The sequence below is a fragment of the Varroa jacobsoni genome, unplaced genomic scaffold (assembly GCF_002532875.2).
Source record: "Varroa jacobsoni isolate VJ856 unplaced genomic scaffold, vjacob_1.0 scaffold_713, whole genome shotgun sequence".
Classification (NCBI taxonomy): Eukaryota; Metazoa; Arthropoda; class Arachnida; order Mesostigmata; family Varroidae; genus Varroa; species Varroa jacobsoni.
In genome coordinates this window covers 187409-207060 of record NW_019213615.1, presented here as the reverse complement: position 1 = coordinate 207060, position 19652 = coordinate 187409, and the positions used below count along the sequence as shown (strand labels likewise).

The following is a 19652-nucleotide window of genomic DNA, read 5'->3' as shown; positions in this document are numbered from 1 at the left end:
CAGGGAAAAAGGAACTAAAAAAAAAATGGTGAAAATAACTTCAAAATCATGTCTACGAAAACAAACGCTATCGATGCATACATGTACACGAACTTAAATCTTTAAATGTTTCTTTTTGCTTGCTATATCGATGAGCAATCGGTCTATCCCTTATAGTTCAACAATTTTTTTCAGGTGGGATGAACGAGCAGCTCTCAAGTATGTCGCTATTACGTCCGCGACGTACTTCCCTACGTATTGAATCTGTTTATAGCTGACCATGTTTATATTTGTTATTTTTATTATAACTACCGGTTTCCGTTACCATTCCTCACACTGTACTCTCACGCAAGCGCGACCTGCATCGCATAATAATTGACAGCAAAAAAATAGTAGCTTTGTGAATAGTGCTAGACTGACGTTCGTTGGCCACCCCTGAACCAAAGTCATGTGACATGGTATGTATTGACTCGGTTTGGAACTGCTTATCAAAATGTATTCATTCTTTGGGTATGAAGTATACGAGTCACTGGTTTGTTATCTACATGAGACGAAAATTAATTTCGTGTCCCTGATACCGAATACGTACTTCCTATAGAAATACTTACTCAACTACCTGACAGCACTAGAAGCTCAAGGCATCATAGTAAGATGGGGCGTGACGATTGGCGCATGTGGTTATTATCCAGTGCCTTTACTATGACGACAAACCTCAACTAGCTTTCTACATGACTATGGGAAAAAATGTATGCCTATCAATATTACCAACAGGGCAATCATTGGTCGTTGATAGTTTGAATACAATACTACGGTACAACAACATGTATTGAAACTTATCATATTCTTTTCATCTCTATCATGCCTTTAACGGACTGCCTGAAATTTACGCTGATTACAACTGGCTTTCTATTCTAGATAGCACAACATAAATACATCTGATTTCAGACAAAAAAAATCAACAGCTCTTCACATGATACATTTGCCACCCATCGTAGATAAAATATAACAATAAATACAGACAACTTTTCTATCAACTCTGCTTCCTCTAGTCTCGAGACAGTTTCCATCTAACCTGCTTCTACACGGTGGTGTGGGGCATCATTAAACGTTGCCCGCTTGTTACATGGGTATCCAGTAAACAGGCCTTTAATGATGGATATAATCGCTACTCAACAGCCACCTTCACTCCCCAAATGCATTCTGCTCTTGGCTATTCACACGGACAAACCTACGTCCTTAGCGGCGGCGTGTCTTTTGCGACGTGAGACGAAACGAACGTAGTTCTGGTAGCCACGAAAAGTATGCCGTTTGACATCCCTTCTCCGTCGGCTTTTTGTTTGACGCTTCAAGAAGAAGGTTATACAGGATATATACATACAAGAGCTAGACAAAAGCGAACGTTACGCTACGCCTCTTTTGCTGCTAGCGCGTTTGCTGTAACAAAGGAAAAAAGTTGACAAAATATGCCACCCGAGCAGCAACGCCACGGGTCCGAAGAATGGAAAAATGCAGTATGCCCTCATGATAGAGGGCAAAAGGGGATGGGGCAACACCCAGAAAGCGTTGGACGATCGAAACATTGCGAGTATTGTTCATGGACATCACACTGAACCACTGACTTGAAAGAGCCGACTAGGACGTTGCCAATCACGTTCTATTCATACGAAATTGATGGAATTAGTTTCTACGCATGGCCGATCCTTAGGCTCTAGGGGAGAAACGTTTCTACGATGCTATCAGCTGAAAAGGACGAGGTGCAGGGAAGCTAAGTCCTTAATGAAGATAACTGCAGACAAAATATGATTAAGATGATTGTACTAATACGCAATTATTAAAGTCAAACTGAACAGCAAGTAAAAAAAAGCGTGCTTTATATTCTTCATTTATATGCGCCACTCGAGACTTTCCGCCAGCAGAAACTCTGTGTTTGCAAATGGAGGCATGTGAAGACGCATAGAAGAACTACAGAAGAACAAAATAGACTATCTTTGAAAATATTATCGAATCTGCTCGGGCTAATTCCGAAATGCACTATAGGGTTGAGCGGCGTTGCAAAATATATAAAAAAAATTATAGAGTTTTTCGCTAATGCTCTTCATAGGCCCAAAATTAATGTGAATAGGTACTTCTCAACAAGCCATACTAATAAGTCGGCTTTGTTCAAACATATGCGGAAGCTCAGCTGTACGTCTTTCTGATGGACGTCACTCGTAGGCATGCGACGATAACGAATTTGCTGCGTTCGCCAGCTCGAAAGAAGCAATGCCACTTAAATCAGCCCTCGTAGAATGAAACACACACACACACACAGGCACACACTGACACACATGTACACACACTCAGACACATGTACACACACTCACAAACCTGCAGAGACACACGCTCACACCACATACACAGATTCAGATACACACACTGCCGCTATATTCTTTGGTCTAAGTAATGCTTGAAGTGGTTGGCGAACTGTTGGCTCTTTTTCTTTGTTCAATTAATAAATTCTGGCTTCGCCTATACGCGTTTGTCGTTACTTCAACATGTGCAAATGTTGTTAGTAGGGCTGTGAGATCTTACTTGCTCGCGCGTTTAGCAGGTTCGTAACGAACGTGTGTGCTGAGGCTTTATATACTCGTTTAAGTTTGATGATGGTTCGGGTGACGGCGGCGGCATTTAATGAATCCGACCATCAAAGATAACAGGCCGTGCAGCGGCGGAATATACGTCGTCGTCGTCAGTGCCACACCAGAATAATCGTCTTATCAGAAAGCTTAAATGCGTTGACGGTGGTCCCAAACAAAGCGGCTGTAAAGGTCAGCCGGCTGACCAGTCATAGTCAGGCAAACAAATCAGAAGCGACATGATAACTCGTGCTCAATAGTTTCATGTATATACGTGAATAGTATATAAGCGTAAATGAACAGTGACCAATTTGTTTATTAGCCACAATTTCGAAATTGTCACTCGCTCTATCTAACGAATCCAGGTGCTCTGCATGATATAATCGTGATGAACAGTAGCGAATTTATAAATATGGTCAACGTATATCAGTAAAAAATTGTCGACGCGCCAAATATCATTCATAAACTGCTTATTGCAGGGATGATCAAAGTACTGTTCTGTTTTGCGTACGACTTCAAGCCCCTGGGGCAAGAACTCAGCAAAAAGATGACGCCTTTTAGTTGCCTTGAAGGTGCCTAGAGTGGTTATCGGTAGCTCTCTAACGTGAAAATTTGCACTTGGTATTATGTACACGCTTCATGCACAGCTCGCTAGTAGGTGCAGAGTGACACAGTCGATAATTTATGTTAATTACGTTCGTGTGCATCATTAGTTAATAGCGATCGTTATTCAACTTGCACATCTCGGTCCACCGATAATCTGTAAGTACCACGCCATCGGTAAATTAAGTCTGCAAGAGTCGCTAAGTTACAATAAGTTGCCCGGTTGCTGCCAGGGATTAAAATGAAGTATCAAAATAAGTAGATGAAATACCGAAAATCCTTGTGTTAAAAATGTTGGGGTATGTTATTACAGACGGGATGATATGTCGCTTTATCAAACAAACGATTCTCTTTAAAAATTTATGGCAAGTAATCAGCATAGCAGATAACTACCAAGGTAACTGTCGGGAAAATTGCCAGGGCCCCCTCATGATCATCTTTACCCGCGTTCTCCGTATTACCTATATATCTGTGCACGTACACATGAACGTGCAGTTATCACAGATAGAGACTTGCGTATTATTACTATTACAGGTCACAACTACCGCTGGTACAACCGATCCTAAAACGAATCCCAGCTGAATCAGACGATTCCTGAACACTAATATATAAACGATGCCGAATACTGGGTGAATCATCAGATTCATCGGCTTCGAAAGTCGTTAGCGTCAAAGAAGACGCCTAGAAAATTGTGGTAGTTGTTATGTGCTTGACTGCTATTGTTGCTGCAGTCCCATACCCGCTGCCAAATACCATACAGAAGATAAATGAAAACAGTAGATTTTATTCATTGTTTGAATCCGTATTTTCTGCTCAGAGCTGCCAACATAATCAACGCTATCGCTGATGCTGTCCTTAGAATTGGACTATCGATAGTAGATACATTCTTTGTTAGACAGCGTTATTTTGTACGCAGTTTCGACCACCGTCGTTGAAATTACCACTAATCATTACCTCCACTCAGGACGTAGTATGAACATGAGAAGAAAGGGGTTAAGTCGTAAGAGTGATGCGAACGCAAACGGGTTTACGCTGATCGAGAAAATAGTCTCAGACATCTTATAAATTATATTCACGATACCTGTAAGCGTATTTCATTGTATTCAACATATTAAAGGACGGCACAAACCTTTATGCTTCAAAATGAACACTGTACAGCGAATACGGAACATTGCGCGACGGCGCATATAAGACACGTTTTTCTCTCACCGCTTATTAAGCAGCCTGTCGAGATAGGCTCTTACGTAAGGACCATTGGCCATTGATATACTATGGGACTAACCAACCACGTCGACGGCTATCCTAAATGAGATACTCTGTTCAATAACTATAACGAACCTAAACATAGTATCTCATTTTATTAAAAGAGAGACGCTATTCGGACTTGGAACAAATACCGGTAACTGCAGCGCCTTGTCCGTAGCTTCAGTATAAGCGATGGCATGATACTAGATTGGAATATACCGGAATGGCCACTGGTCAATTCATACAGCTAACATTTTTGATGATATTCGGTGACAACCTCTACAACATGGTCCTAGTCGCGTTTTCTGTTGTTCGTATAAAACTGTCACGATATTGCCAGTCGCATAGCCATTTTGATGAAGACAAATAGGCTGGTTTTTTTCTTGTTGCTCTACGGCTATATTAAAATAGCGCTCGGCGGCCGGCATTGGCTTATTCGCGCCCAAACCGAATCTCCAAAGATTTATACTTTTTCGCATTATCATTGTACGTATTATTAATTTTTTCCCGTTGTCATGTCAAGCATTTGAACAAAACAACCTCATAAACACTGTGAAGCTGGGCCATAATATCTGGCAAAAGCTGGCGCTACCTAGCCTAGTTCACAATGTGTGATGGAACAAGTATGGTAAACCGGCACATATTGGTACCTAAAAAAAAGGCAAAACTAGAAAATGTAACATCGTATCATACGACGCAAATGCATCGTGCATCCAGAACGATCTGTTCAACAGTCTTTGTCACCGCAGAACGTTAGGAGTACGCGTAGTTTAATCCCCATATAGAGAGAGAGGTGCCTTTAGGAGCCACGAAAGAATTATCTACTGACCGGTGGTAACAACGGTTGCGAAATGCGATATAGGCAAATTGGTAGTTCTTTATCCCTAGATGGCTACCACGTTTTCGTATGCCAAAATATTTATGATGCTCTAAAGGTAGACTGGAGCCGTATTCGTTTCAGCTGTTCACCGGTTCGACTTTGTCGAGTGGGTGAACAGCCATCGCCATGTTCGCTGCCATGCATTTGCTAAGAGATAAATATCAAATGTATGAAATTTATTTAATTTTTACCGATCGGACAGGACTTGGTTCCAATAAATAGATGTGTTTTATCGTGAGGACTATTTTCACTGAGAATTGATACCGGCGCTGTAGTAGATACAAATAGCTCGTTGATTTTAGTATCGTATTTGTACGCCATCGCTTTGATTTGACGGTGGCACGCTCCGCGAGAATCTATGATCGCGTTATAGCAATTTAGCCTCAGATTTATGTTGGACGACATTATATAATCGAAGCAATCTTTTTAGATTTTTCTTTGTGATAAATGGATGACAGATATGCAGGCGACAAATAAAATCCGCGCCATGTCAGTAATTGACTTGTTTTGGAAAACTATGCTCCTTGTTATTTTTGCTAATGACTTATTGATTGCTAACTTACTTATATATATATTTTTTATGCGACGGCATTTGAACGCGAGCTGAGTTTTGCTAAAATTGGTTACATAAGCTAGCTGCAGATTATGCCGGACATCTTATTAGATTTTTCATAAACGTAATAGTACGTTTATTTGTAAGTATGCTTCTCAACTGTACGACATACATTGATGACACATTAGAAAATTCTATGTCTTTTACAGATGTAGCACCAGTCCACAGCTTTAGACAACTATTTCCTTTATTTTAAACCTTTATTCCTTGTAAGTCGTACCATCTGATGCTCTTTCCTCCATATTGACAGAACAGGAATTTTATGTAAAATTTTAATCTTTTCTGAACTTGCAGTCATCAGAGTAGCGGTTTAGGGCCCAGTCCACCAGTGGATTTGAATACCAATAGCGGTCTCGGCCTAGGCGTAGGGGTACCACGGCGTCTCCTAAAGGACCTCCAGGAAGACCGCGATCATCGAAGGCACCGCAGCGCCTCAGCATCTGGACAAGGGGCCTTACAGATTCAGCCAACGCCCAAAGGGACTGATAAGAACGGACTTGTATGTATCAACGAACGATTGTAGCAACAGTCATATATATATATTTACTCTGAATAAAAGTGCACAAACTTAATTGGTAATTATAAGGAACACTTAGTTTTATCACATCTATCTGCTCGGTCAGCGGGATCCATTTGACAAGAAGCTAGTAATCGTTAAAGCTGCTTCGAATATAATAATAGTTATAATAACATATTGTTTCTCTGCACTATAACCACACTTTACGACTATTTTTCTTAAGCTAGTAAATATTAGCTCATCTAACGCATACCAATGCCAAATTAACGGTTGTTTTCTCTCGAATTGTTCCTCCTCTTTTATTTACCTATTATAATGTTGCATTCAGGTTCGACGCATTGATGATGACCTCGTTAAGCGTCGTTGTCATGGCGGCCAAGGTTACGAGCTGTCTCAAGATCTACTCGATAAGCAGGTCGAGATGCTCGAACGCAAATACGGCGGTCTACGGGCCCGTAGAGCGGCTACTACTATTCAACGAGCATGGCGAGCTTACCTCATGCAACGACGCTTCCGCGACATCACCCAACAGGTGACACAGGCCAACAAAGATGGCCTACTATTATCTAGCACCTCATTAACGGGGTCAGCGCGCCGACTTGCACGTCGGGCCGTTCCTTCGATTCTCTCCGATGGAGGACTTCACCATCAGCATTTCTATCACCACAATTACTTCAGTGGCAATTACACGGCAAACAATCCCTACTACCAACAATGGGCATACTCTAGTCAGCATTACCAGCTGCCTCCACAACCACCAACAAGTCAACAGACGGCACAAAACGGCGGCCTCACGGCTGCAATAGCCGCAGGTGGCGTCGCCAGTGTCGCCACTATTGCACCACTGCAAGCATCCGCCCCCATTGGGCTTCAGCAGACTGCGCTGCCGCAAGCCACCGGCCCGGTTAGCGAGGTTATGCTCAACCCGGTAAGTACTTGTTGTCTTGTTTATGGTTAAACTGAAGGGTTAAGAGAGAGAAGACAAAATGGGCCAAAATACCGTAGCTCTAAAAACAATCGTTTGCGGTTTTGGAATAATGAGAGCATTTTCAGTAATGTGAATATTTTTCATTGATGTGTGCACGCGTACACTTTCTCTACCAAAAATTGGTGTCGAGGCTTTTCGAGTTACCCAAATACATACCGCCATTTCCCTACGCATTACTTCTAAGTGTCGTCATGCTGTTGTTAAACTGTCAAGTGATATAGAATATGAATTGAATGACGTATAGATGAACCACGCATGATATGACCTGTACATGATCCCATCCATTCCTTTCCTATAAATATCCAATTATCCTTTCTATCACCCAACTGAGAAAGAATAATATTCTGTGGGCTTGTAAATCTCCTTATGGACTAATGCATGGCGTAGTTTGTTTTGCTTTACGGCTAATGGTGGCAGTTTGGCATGTACATACATAAAGCAGCGCCTACAACGGCGCCTTATGGTGTATACTGGTAAAATCCGCTCACGCTGTGTATAGAAATGTACACATCTAGCTGATGTATATATACGAGTATACTTGTATGAATTTTTATGTGTGGCTGTGCTGGAATCCTAGGGTCCTTCTTCGGCTTTTGCGTTTCGGTATGCACCACTTTTGAGTCATTAAATCGACGCCCGTGTTTTTCCTATTATATACACACTTAGAATAATTGTACCTCGCGCTCTGAATTCACACAAGGTGGACAGCGCAACTTAAATGCCGTATTATTATCTACTCCATTTCTGTTATGCTCTGCGTACACTAATACATATCATTCAGTCGTTCAATTCTGTTGATGCTTGGACTAACTGACTGACTGAGAGACACAAACTTAGCTTTTTTTTTTGTTCTAGCTAGGTGCGAAAAAACTTCCCTCCAGCTCACAGTAGTTAATTGTTCTCTAACAGCAGTATCTACCCGTTTTTTCATTCCACATTGCTGCGTCTATATATACATATACCGAATATCGGTACCGATAGTAATGCCAGCTCGCTACCAGCGGGAGCAGCAGTAACAAAACCCCGTTTATTACTCTTATGCCGACGACCGAGCCAGTCGCGCATGTACACGTTCTTTAACAGTTCCGTACTGTAACCAGCTGTATAAATAGAAATGTTCATCTGAGCGCTCAATCGGCCGTATCGCTGAAATGGATTTATATTTACATAGTGAATACCGAAATATTTATGCCATGCTTCCACTTTTATTTGGACTGCAACAACGGCGGTATCATCCGCCGTTGTTAACGCCGGGGCTACTCGCATAACCGACACGGTAGAGCAAAAAAAAAGCTGTTCCATGATCCCAGATAGAGACAGGCATGCCTATGTGAGGACCGTGATATTTCGGCCGGTAGGAATTTTTCGCCACACCTAGCGTTACCTACCACCGCCCATTTAGTTGAGACCGTTTACCTAGTTAAGACCTCCCTGTACATTCCTGTCAATAGTTAGAAAGCAAATGGGCCAGATAGCAGATCATAGGTCAAATACCGTTATATCGCCATTTTATTCCCTATTATATCGGCAGTGCTACAGGAAACATTTAGGTGAATCAAATATCTGTAGATAAAAAAAATAGGTAGAATTTCTTTTGCTGAAGATAGAAGTGTGTTATCAAAAAAAAAAAAAAAGAAAAACAGAGACAACAACAACACAGTAAGAGTTGGGCTATAAAATTCTACTTTTTTTTTTTTACCAACTGCGAATTATCACAGAATAGTAGCACTAACGAAAATTAATTGATCAGATAGGCGTTTCTTAGATAGGCTGCGAATAGCGAAGCCTACCTAACCTTTCCAGGCTCTACTGCCTATCGGTGGGTTGCCAGAGAGATTGATCAAATACTCTTTAACGCTGGCCTTTCCAACTGTGGCTTTTAGGAACCCTTAGGCAGCTTATCTCGGTGCTTCTACATTCTCGTCCCCTGTTCTTATAACCAGCTTGAACTACACGTGCTTCAAAACTTATGTTGTACCAGGCGTGCAACTTTTCATGTGCGAACGTCGCTGATGCCCATGGCATATGATTGCAGCAATTAATTTTGATGCAATTTACAAATCGAGTCGACTATCTAAACCAAAAGCAGACTTGAAAATCATTACGACTGACCTATATGGCGGGGCTGTTTCGTCGCTTACTTTGCCCACCAGCGGTTGCAGCATGAAGCTTACTGTATGTAAATGATCAAAAGAGGCAGAAATAACAGTATGGAAATAGCCGACTTGAAAAGATATTGGCTAGCCACTAATGGCGGGTCAAATGAAAATCATATAATACGGAGGAGGAACACGGACCAGTCACGTTTCAAGCCATATCAAAAAGTGTAAGTTCCAGAAATCATATCCACTCGCGATCATTGATCACCTACTACTTACACTTAACGCAAAAGAAGACGCACTCTCAGATTGCGAAATTCGTCCGGTCTGAGGATGGGAATCGCTCGGGAAATATCGTTTTTCATTTGTTTTTAATGTAGGTGTTTTGATTCACTCAATTTCGGGCAGCACCATTCTAAGGATCTCCCAGTTTGATGATTAGTAAAATGGCGTTCATTATCTCGACGATTTCTCATATCGGAGAATGTATGCTACAAACGTGTTGAATGTCTTCATAAAGTGGCTCGTGTTATATGACAGTCTTAAGTACAATAAATCATCACTAGGTTGTTAGAAAGATTCTACATTTCATCATGGCCTATGTATATAATATGTAACAGAAGGCTCAGAATTCTAATTGAGCTGGCAGTTTTTCCTGGCCGGTGTCGCCTTAAGGCAATATGCAGTCGAGCTCTTGGGCTCACCTTGCTAGAATTCTAATGAAACGTTGCACTCCAGCTCGTTCAGGATCAGTTTGTAACATCCATGAAACGACTGTAGTAAACTTGGGGTAGTTAAATTCGAATCAGCAGATATGGACGTCTACACGCGTCGAACCGCAATGCGCGCCCAACTAGTAGCTAGTAGTTTTGCTTTTCTCTTCTGCGGCATATTTTTCACTGATGGTTTTTTTTTATTTGTTTGTTTTTTTTTTAGTGTTGTTGCGTTTTAGATTTGTCACACACACGCACACACCATCCCGTATCACGAGCTTCAAACGTAGCAGGCATTCCTTGATGATTCGTTACGAACAGTTGTGGCCGGCCTGCACGCATTTACCCTGTGGAAATAGTGGTACAATAGAGATGACTAACCAAATAACCGCCGCTCTATACCATTAAGCGTACCACCGCTAAGGCAGCTCTGCAAGGTTTCTACAACTAAAAGTCTGATAAGGATATGGTCCTCGAAAACGGCGTACGTATCTCTAGCGCCTATGATCGAATATTTTGATAAATGCAAACAGATGGAGATTGGGTGAACCCACTGGACGCCAACCCATTGATCAACTATCTGAGTGGCAGCAGACCAGCTATAGGACTCCTTTCTCCTCGCCTTACATAAGCCGGAAAGCGATTGGGTGGTCACAGGGCCATCGAGAAAAGCTCGTTACTCCTCCTAACGTTTTGCGCAGTAGAACTAACGGCGTGAAGCACATTGCCGTTGTGGCTCACCTCCAAGTCTCAGTTTTTGTCGTATTCTTAATTGAATCAACAGTCTCGAGGAGTCGAAAAATCTGCGGAACAGTGGGAGAGAGCGACTTGCTTAGATACGGACATGGTGGAAGAGGGGAACCCATAAAAATGCGACGAACCAACGCAAACTCATTGCGAGTCTCGGGTGAAACCTTTTTTTAAGCGGAAATACTTCCGCAGATTGTAGTTTCGGTTTGCCTTTTTCAGCGATGTAGATTGTGGTATTTAGAACGCATAATCAGATGCAGAGCTTCGTTAGTTCGCCAAATGGGTGTAATATCACGTTCGTTGGCATCTCACAACAAAGAAGTGATGACATCTGTATGGAGACGCCTGTCGGCGGGCAGAATTTGAACCACGTCGGCCATCGCAGGTGCCAAGCACTGTTCATAATAGGACAAAAAGGGCAAAGTTTCTAGGACTACAAAGCGTATTTAGTACGATGAACCTGATCGAAAACCCACAGTTTGGTCCTGACACATGTCAGTAAAGCGGTTGCAGTGACAAAGATACCGTGTTATAAAACATCAATACGCTCGATTAGGACAAAAGCAAATACACTAAATAAATAAACATCAAAAAAGCGAATCAGAGGAGAGAGGAAGAATACTTGGTTAACTTCTGTTTGAAGCACGTTCTTGTAAGCTAGCAACTGGATGCGAACATTACCGAAGCGCTGTAGAGCGACACGTATTCGAACAAACGGGTGTTTGTTTTTTGCAAATTTTGAAACATCACCCCCCGTTGAAGTCGAATTTTCTCGTGAGTGCTCACACTAGATCAGGGATGACAGAGCTGACAGACATCAGATCCTATGCTCTTTATCGCTGCGTATATAATGCCGAGGGTCCATGTAACAAACGACAGGTTGTAAATGGTTTCGGGAAGAGGAAGTAGCGCAGAGGAATGAATCAATTGCATGTCTGTTAATTATTGTTCTTGTCGTCACAGACATTCGTACATGCACAGATTCATATAGGTAGTGAGTAAGAGACAAAATACAATCAAATAAACCAAATATGAAACATCGATTGTAACAGTCGTTTTAAAAGCATTATATTTTGGACGATATTGAAACACTATCTGAAATAGGCCCAATACGCTTCGTAAATATTTGCATTGGCATTCGATTGAAGTAAGTTTTTTTGGTGGCCGTTTTTTTGGTGCCGATAGGAATGTTTTACTTGTCATCATATAGAACTGTACCCTATCGACTTCTTCGTACCAAAATCATTTTTGAAGATCATCGTAAGAATGCTACCAAGTCGTCCATGGCCACTCTCTCTGCCCTGACCGAGCCATCGCATTCCGTATCTATGTTTCTAGAATGCAATTTATCAGAGCTTTCTCATCAACTCGATTGCTATTGTTGCTGCTCGTCCTGAGCACTGACATCACATATTCAGCCGTACCAGCTTAAGACTGTCTGAACGATCGGAATGTCGCTCGATCCTCCGCGTCTCTTGATTGTCACAGCTGCGGCAGAGACGAACTCCTCAGCGCAGAGTGCCTTAGGGCGTCAGATCTCGTGACCGGGGGACCTCAGGAGTAAAATAGCCATCGTAACAAAACCAAGGATGTAGACCTCCTCTCCTACAACGGCGACAGATGCCCGCCCCTGAATATTTGCAGTATTGCGGTTAACTATGCGCGACAGGGCTGCGGTGCCCAGCGGACACAAATGGATCCAACGCGTGAAATGTGACCGAAATATTCATACAGGTTTCATGTAGGATAACTGCCTTCAGCAGAGAAAACTGCTCGCTTTGTTATAGTTTGATACCGCTTGTACTACGCACTCGACCAGTAGCAGTAGCAGGTGGATTCTCATCGGACTGCAGAGGAGATAAGGCTGTGGTAGTCAACGCAGCGAGTGTGCATCAAAGTAAAGTACCTGTTGGGACTGTGTAGAAAACTATGCTAAAGCCCTACACGACCTGGCAGATCAGAATTACTGCCCAGTAGATGCCTTTCTATCGCTTTAGCAGGGGATCCGCTACAGACATGCATGAGCAACTGGGTATAGGATGTGGATCGCTGTGAAAAAAAAACTCTTCTGGGGTAGCTTTGTAGATAAGAATCAAGCCTGCTAGCAAATACCTAGACAGGCGCGTTCCATCCCAATTAGGTTTATTAAGCGTCTGATAATTACAATTGTATCGTCTGTACCGCCATCCGCTAAGGGCCCGTCAAACATGACTCGACAACGAGGCGGCAGCCGCCGTCCATACTATGTGGAATCGATATATAGAAGATACGAAGTCAGTTTACGGCTAGGGAAATACAGGAGCTGGTTTTAAATATAGTATTTCTATATGTACTTGCTGTGCAGCTATTTTCGTACGAGCGGCTACCACCTATTGTTTATCATATATTATATACTTCTTGCCATATACGAGTTCACTTTTCTTCTACTTTACTCATAGATAAAACCCTTCCAATCGTTTACGCTATACTTTGATGTCAGTGCCGACTGTGCGATGTCGAACCGACTAGATCAACTGGAAAAAGGTAGCTGAGCCGTTACGCTATTAGACACGAACTAAGCGTGAGCAACGAATAATACAGTAAAAAAAAATTTACCAAATGTTACTCTCCATGGAGAGTATGTCTTCAGAAAGGAGACCTATAGGAAGTGCAGGGTGCAGAGAATGCTATGTACGAAGGACAGCTTTTATTTTAGACTAAGTCGACACCGTTGGTTGAACGGTGTGGAAACAAAGGCGAAATGTATCAGACAGACGTAGGTTACCACTGTGGGTGTCTTTCGTCTATACAGTCTTGATACAATATCGTTTCAAGTGTCAGTTTTTCTATCTATTGATTTGCATCCGCCAGCCGAAACAGTGGTCGCGGCGGTGATCCGAGATCGCACCACCCACGATCACAGCTCCTGAAGCGTCTGTCTGCATTGTCGATTTGCGACCGATGCAGCACTGCAAGACTGTCTGGACACGGAAACAGTCGGTAATTTCAGCAGCACTACCAATGGTGGTATATTGCATCGGTGGCGTCAATTGTATCGTTGTACTAGCTATTTGCGCGTCATCCGTGACAGGTTGGTGCGCTGACCGCCGCTGCTTACTGCAACAGCTAACTAACTTGGTAAAGTTAAACACTTATGGTACATAAAGAATCGTAATTGGCTGACGCTTGATGATTAGCGGAGTGGCAACGACCTACACACGAGAGCGTGGTACGCGCCGTCCGTCGTCGTTTTCTCACGATGATTCTGTGTCATCTCTGTCATATAGTCACTCAGCTAGCTCAATGGCGCAGATTAGAAGGCGGGTTCGATGCGATTTGGAAATTGTGCTTCGTCTAAATAGATGGTTTCGCTGCGTCTCGTAAACTTTCGAACGCATTCAATGAAAAAGCGGTTTGTTTCTGTGACTGATACGATTCAGCCAACGGGGGAAAGCTGTTTCGCGTAGTTGAAATTAGCGCCGCCAGGGCCCTAACAGGTAGCATTCGACGTTGTTGGGGTTCGTTGCAATCGTGCGCGAATAGAAGTAAAGTGCGGTGACGGGTTTTTGACACTGCATTTTCTATTTAATTGTTATGTTTTGGGCAAAACAAGGCAGAATAGTTTAGCCCTTGCGTATAGTCAAAGCGTGTCTATCTGTTGTTATTTACCAAGCCAGTTCTCGTGTGGCGGTCGGTTTCTATGCGTCGCTTATCAGCGCCCGTTTTACTGACCAGTAAAGCCTTTCTTCTTCCTGTCGGTCTTTGCGCCTAGTTGACGACTGGCACGCATAGCTTCCTTTCTCCCTCTGTACATGTCCTGTGTGTCAGGACGTGCGTGCGTGCGTACATATCTCGGTGTATCTGTGCGTGTCTATGGACACAACGCTCTCCACGGCAAATCCACTATCATCGATTGGCGTTTTTCGGCTTCATCTTCATCCATTACTTAACCATTACAGATATTGTTCGACTATTCTTATCAGACTCCCGCCTAGAGTACAACGCCTCGTTGTCTCCTTCCATCTGCTGCGCTGAGCTCCGTCATTCGCTGGCTTCTCTAAAACGACGCCACAGGGATGGCTTGGTTTGGGGACGAGAAGCTCTTGGACGAGGATCGTAACAGCTACAGGAGGAAGAAGAAAGAGACTGAGTTCTCGAATCGGGCAGGCAACCGCTCAGACTGAGTCCAGTACGCCATTCGACTGTCACCTGAGTCTCGATCGTGCTTCGACTGCTGCTCTCCTCATCCAAGTTTCAGCGATGTGATGATATCGCCATAGTCATTGGTTCCATGCTGCTGGCGCCGATTACTTGCGCGTCTGCTGTGGCAGCATCGGATCCGGCTGCCGGTGGACTAACACCAGTAGCACTAGGCTGACGTGTTCGTTCGCTCTATTTCAACCGAGTGTACTATTAAATGCTCCTGGCGCGCTCAGACACAGCCAGTCAACAGCCGCGACCACAGGCAAGCGCGGTCGCTACTACAGGCACTAGCTAACGAGGCCTCATGCCGCTGTTGGCTCAGCAGCGCGAGTAGAGGCAGCGACGGCAGCCTCCAATGAAAGAGAGGAGAGCAGCAGCAGCAGGACCAGTCGAACGATCGGCGGCGAGCGAAGCTCGTCAGTCGTTGGGAGATTCGCGTCGTGAAAGGCGACACGTTGTTAAGCTTAGCTCAAACCACTTCCATTGAGCTTATTACTCTTACTATCTTATACCTACATTGACGGAGCAACAATTCTTATAAATGTCCTTTCCCTAGAATAGTGAGTGGATCAGGTTAAAAAATGACGTAACAGAGGCATGTTTGTGAATTCAGGTCGGCAGTGCGCTTCCTGAGCTAGCTTTCGATGTGGCTTTGCCGGTGCAAATCTGGAACAGTTTCCTTTTGATTGCCCTATTCACCCATAAACTCCTCAGTCGGCGCATGTTTTCAACTGAATTAATTGGGTACAAACAGTGAGAAGTAGGACTGTGCTCGATGTTACGGTGGAGGGAACGACATTGACAAAGTGTGCTTGACTTTTTGGTAACACGTTGAGGTACTCGTACAGCTTAAGTTTATTTCCATTAATGTAAACTCTTTCTTTGTTCATTACCTATCCGACGACATTTGTGAGGTGATAGTGTCAGTACACAACCACCGCCACTTCGTTTTTTGTTAATATAATATACTATCTGCGCGGATGCTAATCCAGCCATTGTCGTTATTTGAAAACTACGAGTGATCAGTTCGTTGCAAGAACAATAGTTTAGGCTAGTTTACATTTGTGAGCTTTGTGTCCATCAGTTGGATTTATTAAATGTTCATCCATTTCCAAATGTGACCTAAGGATTTCGTGCTAATAGTATCGCTGACGTTTTACGAAGGACAGTCGCCAACTTTAGCTCGCGCTCGAATGTTGCCCTTATGCATAAGCGACCAATAACGAAAGAAAAAAGAAGAAACAATGTTATAAGAAGTTCAAAGTGCAGAGCACTGGGTTACGGAGCTGCCGTTAACGCTTGCTACCAAGCGGTGGGTGCCCCTGAGGATCCCGACTGTATACGCCCACCGACTTCGTTGCACAACCGTAGTAACCATGTTAGACGTCTCCTTACGTTGGACGAGATCAGAGGTGAGTCATTCTTGGGGCCCTGTCGAGCTGTTGTGACATTATTGCAGCGTCAACCACTGCTATCGCTACCGAGGTCTTGAAGAAGTTCAGCTGTATGTTGACTTCTTTTTTTGTTTATCACCACCAGCGCGAGCCGTTGACGTTGGCTTTAACCAAAGGCTTTCCCAAATCCTGTCTGCTTCACTGATTGGCTTTGATTCATGCGTTTGATAAGAGTTACGAAGTGGCACCGATAATAAAAAGTGAAACTGCTTCTGCTAGTTTAGCTCGTCTTCTACTTTATTTAGTAAAATAAACGTTACGATGACCCGATAAGCTCAAACTCGAACTAGAACTAGCCAGAGATTGAAAATGGGAATTTTTCCAGTTATGTATTTCGAAACGAATAAAACGTGTTTCCACCTCGCACAGCAGGGATAGCGTAGAGGCCATATGTCTGGGGCGCATGGGTCGCGTTTAAGCAGCTACGCAAGATTAACTTGAACTATGCTCCTAACGGGGGAGAGTTTGTTCGCTCGTGCTGTTGGCGATACGCTGATGGTTGCCGAGTTTTCGCAAGCTTCGTCTGGGACATCATTTCAAAGGGAATACTAAAAGGTGTAAATTGAATCCTCTAAGCGAACCACTGCTATCGTTTTAGAGGAAATTTTGGACCGGCCTGCTGTGATATGTTGCATCGAAATACGTGCAAGGACTTAGATTTCAAAGAAATATGTAACATTTCTCTAATAAGTATATATGCGGCTTATTTGCTTAATTTTTCATGTAAGTGACAAACGTTACGGCACTAGCTCGATTTATCCCACTGCTAGCCAACCTAAAATGCCACAATCGTAATTTGAGAGATCTATCTATCTATTTCTCAAACGAAGCTCCAAAGTTGCGCTTTTAAATACTTCCGTATTATTTGGTAAGCGAGGCGGCTATAGAGATATGTCCCTCTTGTTCTGCGAGGTTCAAATACGATTTCTCTAGAGTCGTGCATCGTCATTCTATTTGTTATTCTTCGTTGTTTAGATCGGCAAATGAGCCACGAGCGAATGGTCTCGGGGAACATCTGCGCGTATGTCGCGCGTCAGGCACTCGCCAACACTCCCGGGGGCGCTCCGACCAGCCGAGCAGAGAGTCACAACCAGTTACGGCATGTTTCTTGTGCACTCCCTGTTGCTATTATCTATGTATACACGTGTGTCTGTGAATGCGTTCAGACGAGACACTGGTTGCCATGGTCACGTGCAGGCGATAATTTGGCCTTTTTCGAAACTTCTAACCGTGCTTAAATGAGTAGTAGCGCCCTGGTTTTTGTTTGGACTGCGCTGTGTCTGCAAGTTAGAGCTTTCCTAAAGACAAAGGTGCCGCCATCTAAAGTTTCCGCAAAAGAGGAAGAACCTACTCTTTGGCGAAATGGCCTGTTCGTTCTTTATTCGGACCGTAGCGTTAAGTTAGGTTATCTATTTGCTGGTTAATTGCTAGAGTTGCCACGCGACTCCTTTGGCTAGCGCTTTAAATTTGTAGTGTCTGACATTCAAAAATCAACAGGCGTTATTGGCTGTTGTTGTCAGATTAGCTTTTATCAGAATTGCCACTGAAGTTGAAGACAGCAAGGGCACGTTTCGGCGCGAGACTCTGTCCTTCTGGCGGAGAAACGGGCTTCTCTCAACGAACTCCATGTCGACGGCCACGATTGGTGGCCATAACAGTCGTATCAACAGCAGCTGTCCAATACTATTTGGCCCATTGACGATAACAAGCACATCGATAGCACAGAGACAATGATCACCACAGTCACCATGAATCTACAGGCTTACGAGGATGTGTGTTATTGCTGTGAATATTTCGACTCCTTTCTAAGAGGATTGATAGTTTGTTCATTCGAACATACGACGGGTGAGCAGGTATACGTCGGAAATATAACGACACCTTATTCATTTACTACAGATAGATAGTACTGGTCGTTATAAAGAGAAACTTAAAGATGGAATTTTTTTGGTGATTCTAATTAGGCGGCTTGACGCCGCTCTGGTGCCAATACTTAAGAGTATGGTTTGACGCTGGCTGATTGCTTTTACGTCGATGACCGTATAATGCTGTTGCTTGTGTGTGCCTCGCTTGAGACAGCCGGCGAAAAGGCGAATCGCGGGCAAAACAGTACGAGATACACGAGTGTTGGTAGCGGGACGTCATGTGACGCCACCGCGACCTTTGATGACAACGCGAGAGTCAGCCTTCGCTAAGGCAATTAACAGTGAGTGGGTGGGTGTGTTTGCTTGTCCTAAGAGGAACAGTAGGCCATGTTTGTACTGCAATGTTAATTACTGTGTCTCATCAGTATCAAAATGCTCTGTCGTTTGTTTAAATTCTGTTGTGTAATAAGTGCCATTGAGAGAATATCTTTAATTTGATATGACGTAATTTTGTTGGGTATTAGCTGTGACAGTCTTTGAACTAGTATCAGTTTATGTAAAAAAAAACAATCATTCGCAAGTAAGTATACGAAATTACTGTGAATTTTTATATTCAATAGTCAGAGCGGCAACGTCGATCCCATATTAAAGCTATTGGCTGGTGGGCAGAAACGTATAGATAGATTTAACGCCCAATGGTTGCATCCTTGCTGAACAACTGTTAGGATCTATATATGAAGGTAACTATCGCGTATCTTTATTTTTTAGCTTCTTAATGCTTGTCCGTTTTTTTGACCGTGTCATCCAGACATACCACCAACACCGCATCGTTTCGTTGTTTCGTCGCTTTTGTTTAGTAGCAATAACGAGCATACGTAAGCTTTTTTTCTATTTAGTTAGCAAACGAATACAGCCAGCAACAGATCCGACCTCGTTAGACCTCGTCAGCTATTGTTCCCATCATGTGTGTATCACGTAGCGACAGAACAGTCTATCAGCGATAAACTCGAACGCTGCGCTGTATCTAGTATCTGCTAGACTGCACAAATCAATTTGCTGTCCTAACAATGACGGACTGACCGGAAAGCTTGATATGTGCATGCATCCATTCGTCCCTTGGTATGAAATAGCGATATATCGACCTCGAGCCCT

General features: G+C 43.3%; 1 protein-coding gene and 1 long non-coding RNA gene across 4 annotated transcripts in view; both read left to right on the top strand.

The window, feature by feature from the left end:
* siz (Brefeldin-resistant Arf-GEF family protein schizo) overlaps positions 1-19652 on the top strand; it is a 60354-nt gene that overhangs the window by 32929 nt on the left and 7773 nt on the right. For all 3 annotated transcript variants that reach the window (XM_022837560.2, XM_022837559.2, XM_022837558.2), the window contains exons 2-3: positions 6230-6434; positions 6781-7380. In XM_022837560.2, coding sequence (XP_022693295.1) covers positions 6230-6434; positions 6781-7380 — 805 coding nt within the window. The remainder of the gene's footprint in view (positions 1-6229; positions 6435-6780; positions 7381-19652) is intronic.
* LOC147753138 (uncharacterized) lies at positions 12683-16429 on the top strand. The gene is made up of 2 exons (XR_015312087.1): positions 12683-16020; positions 16312-16429. It is a non-coding gene; the product is annotated as an uncharacterized LOC147753138 (long non-coding RNA).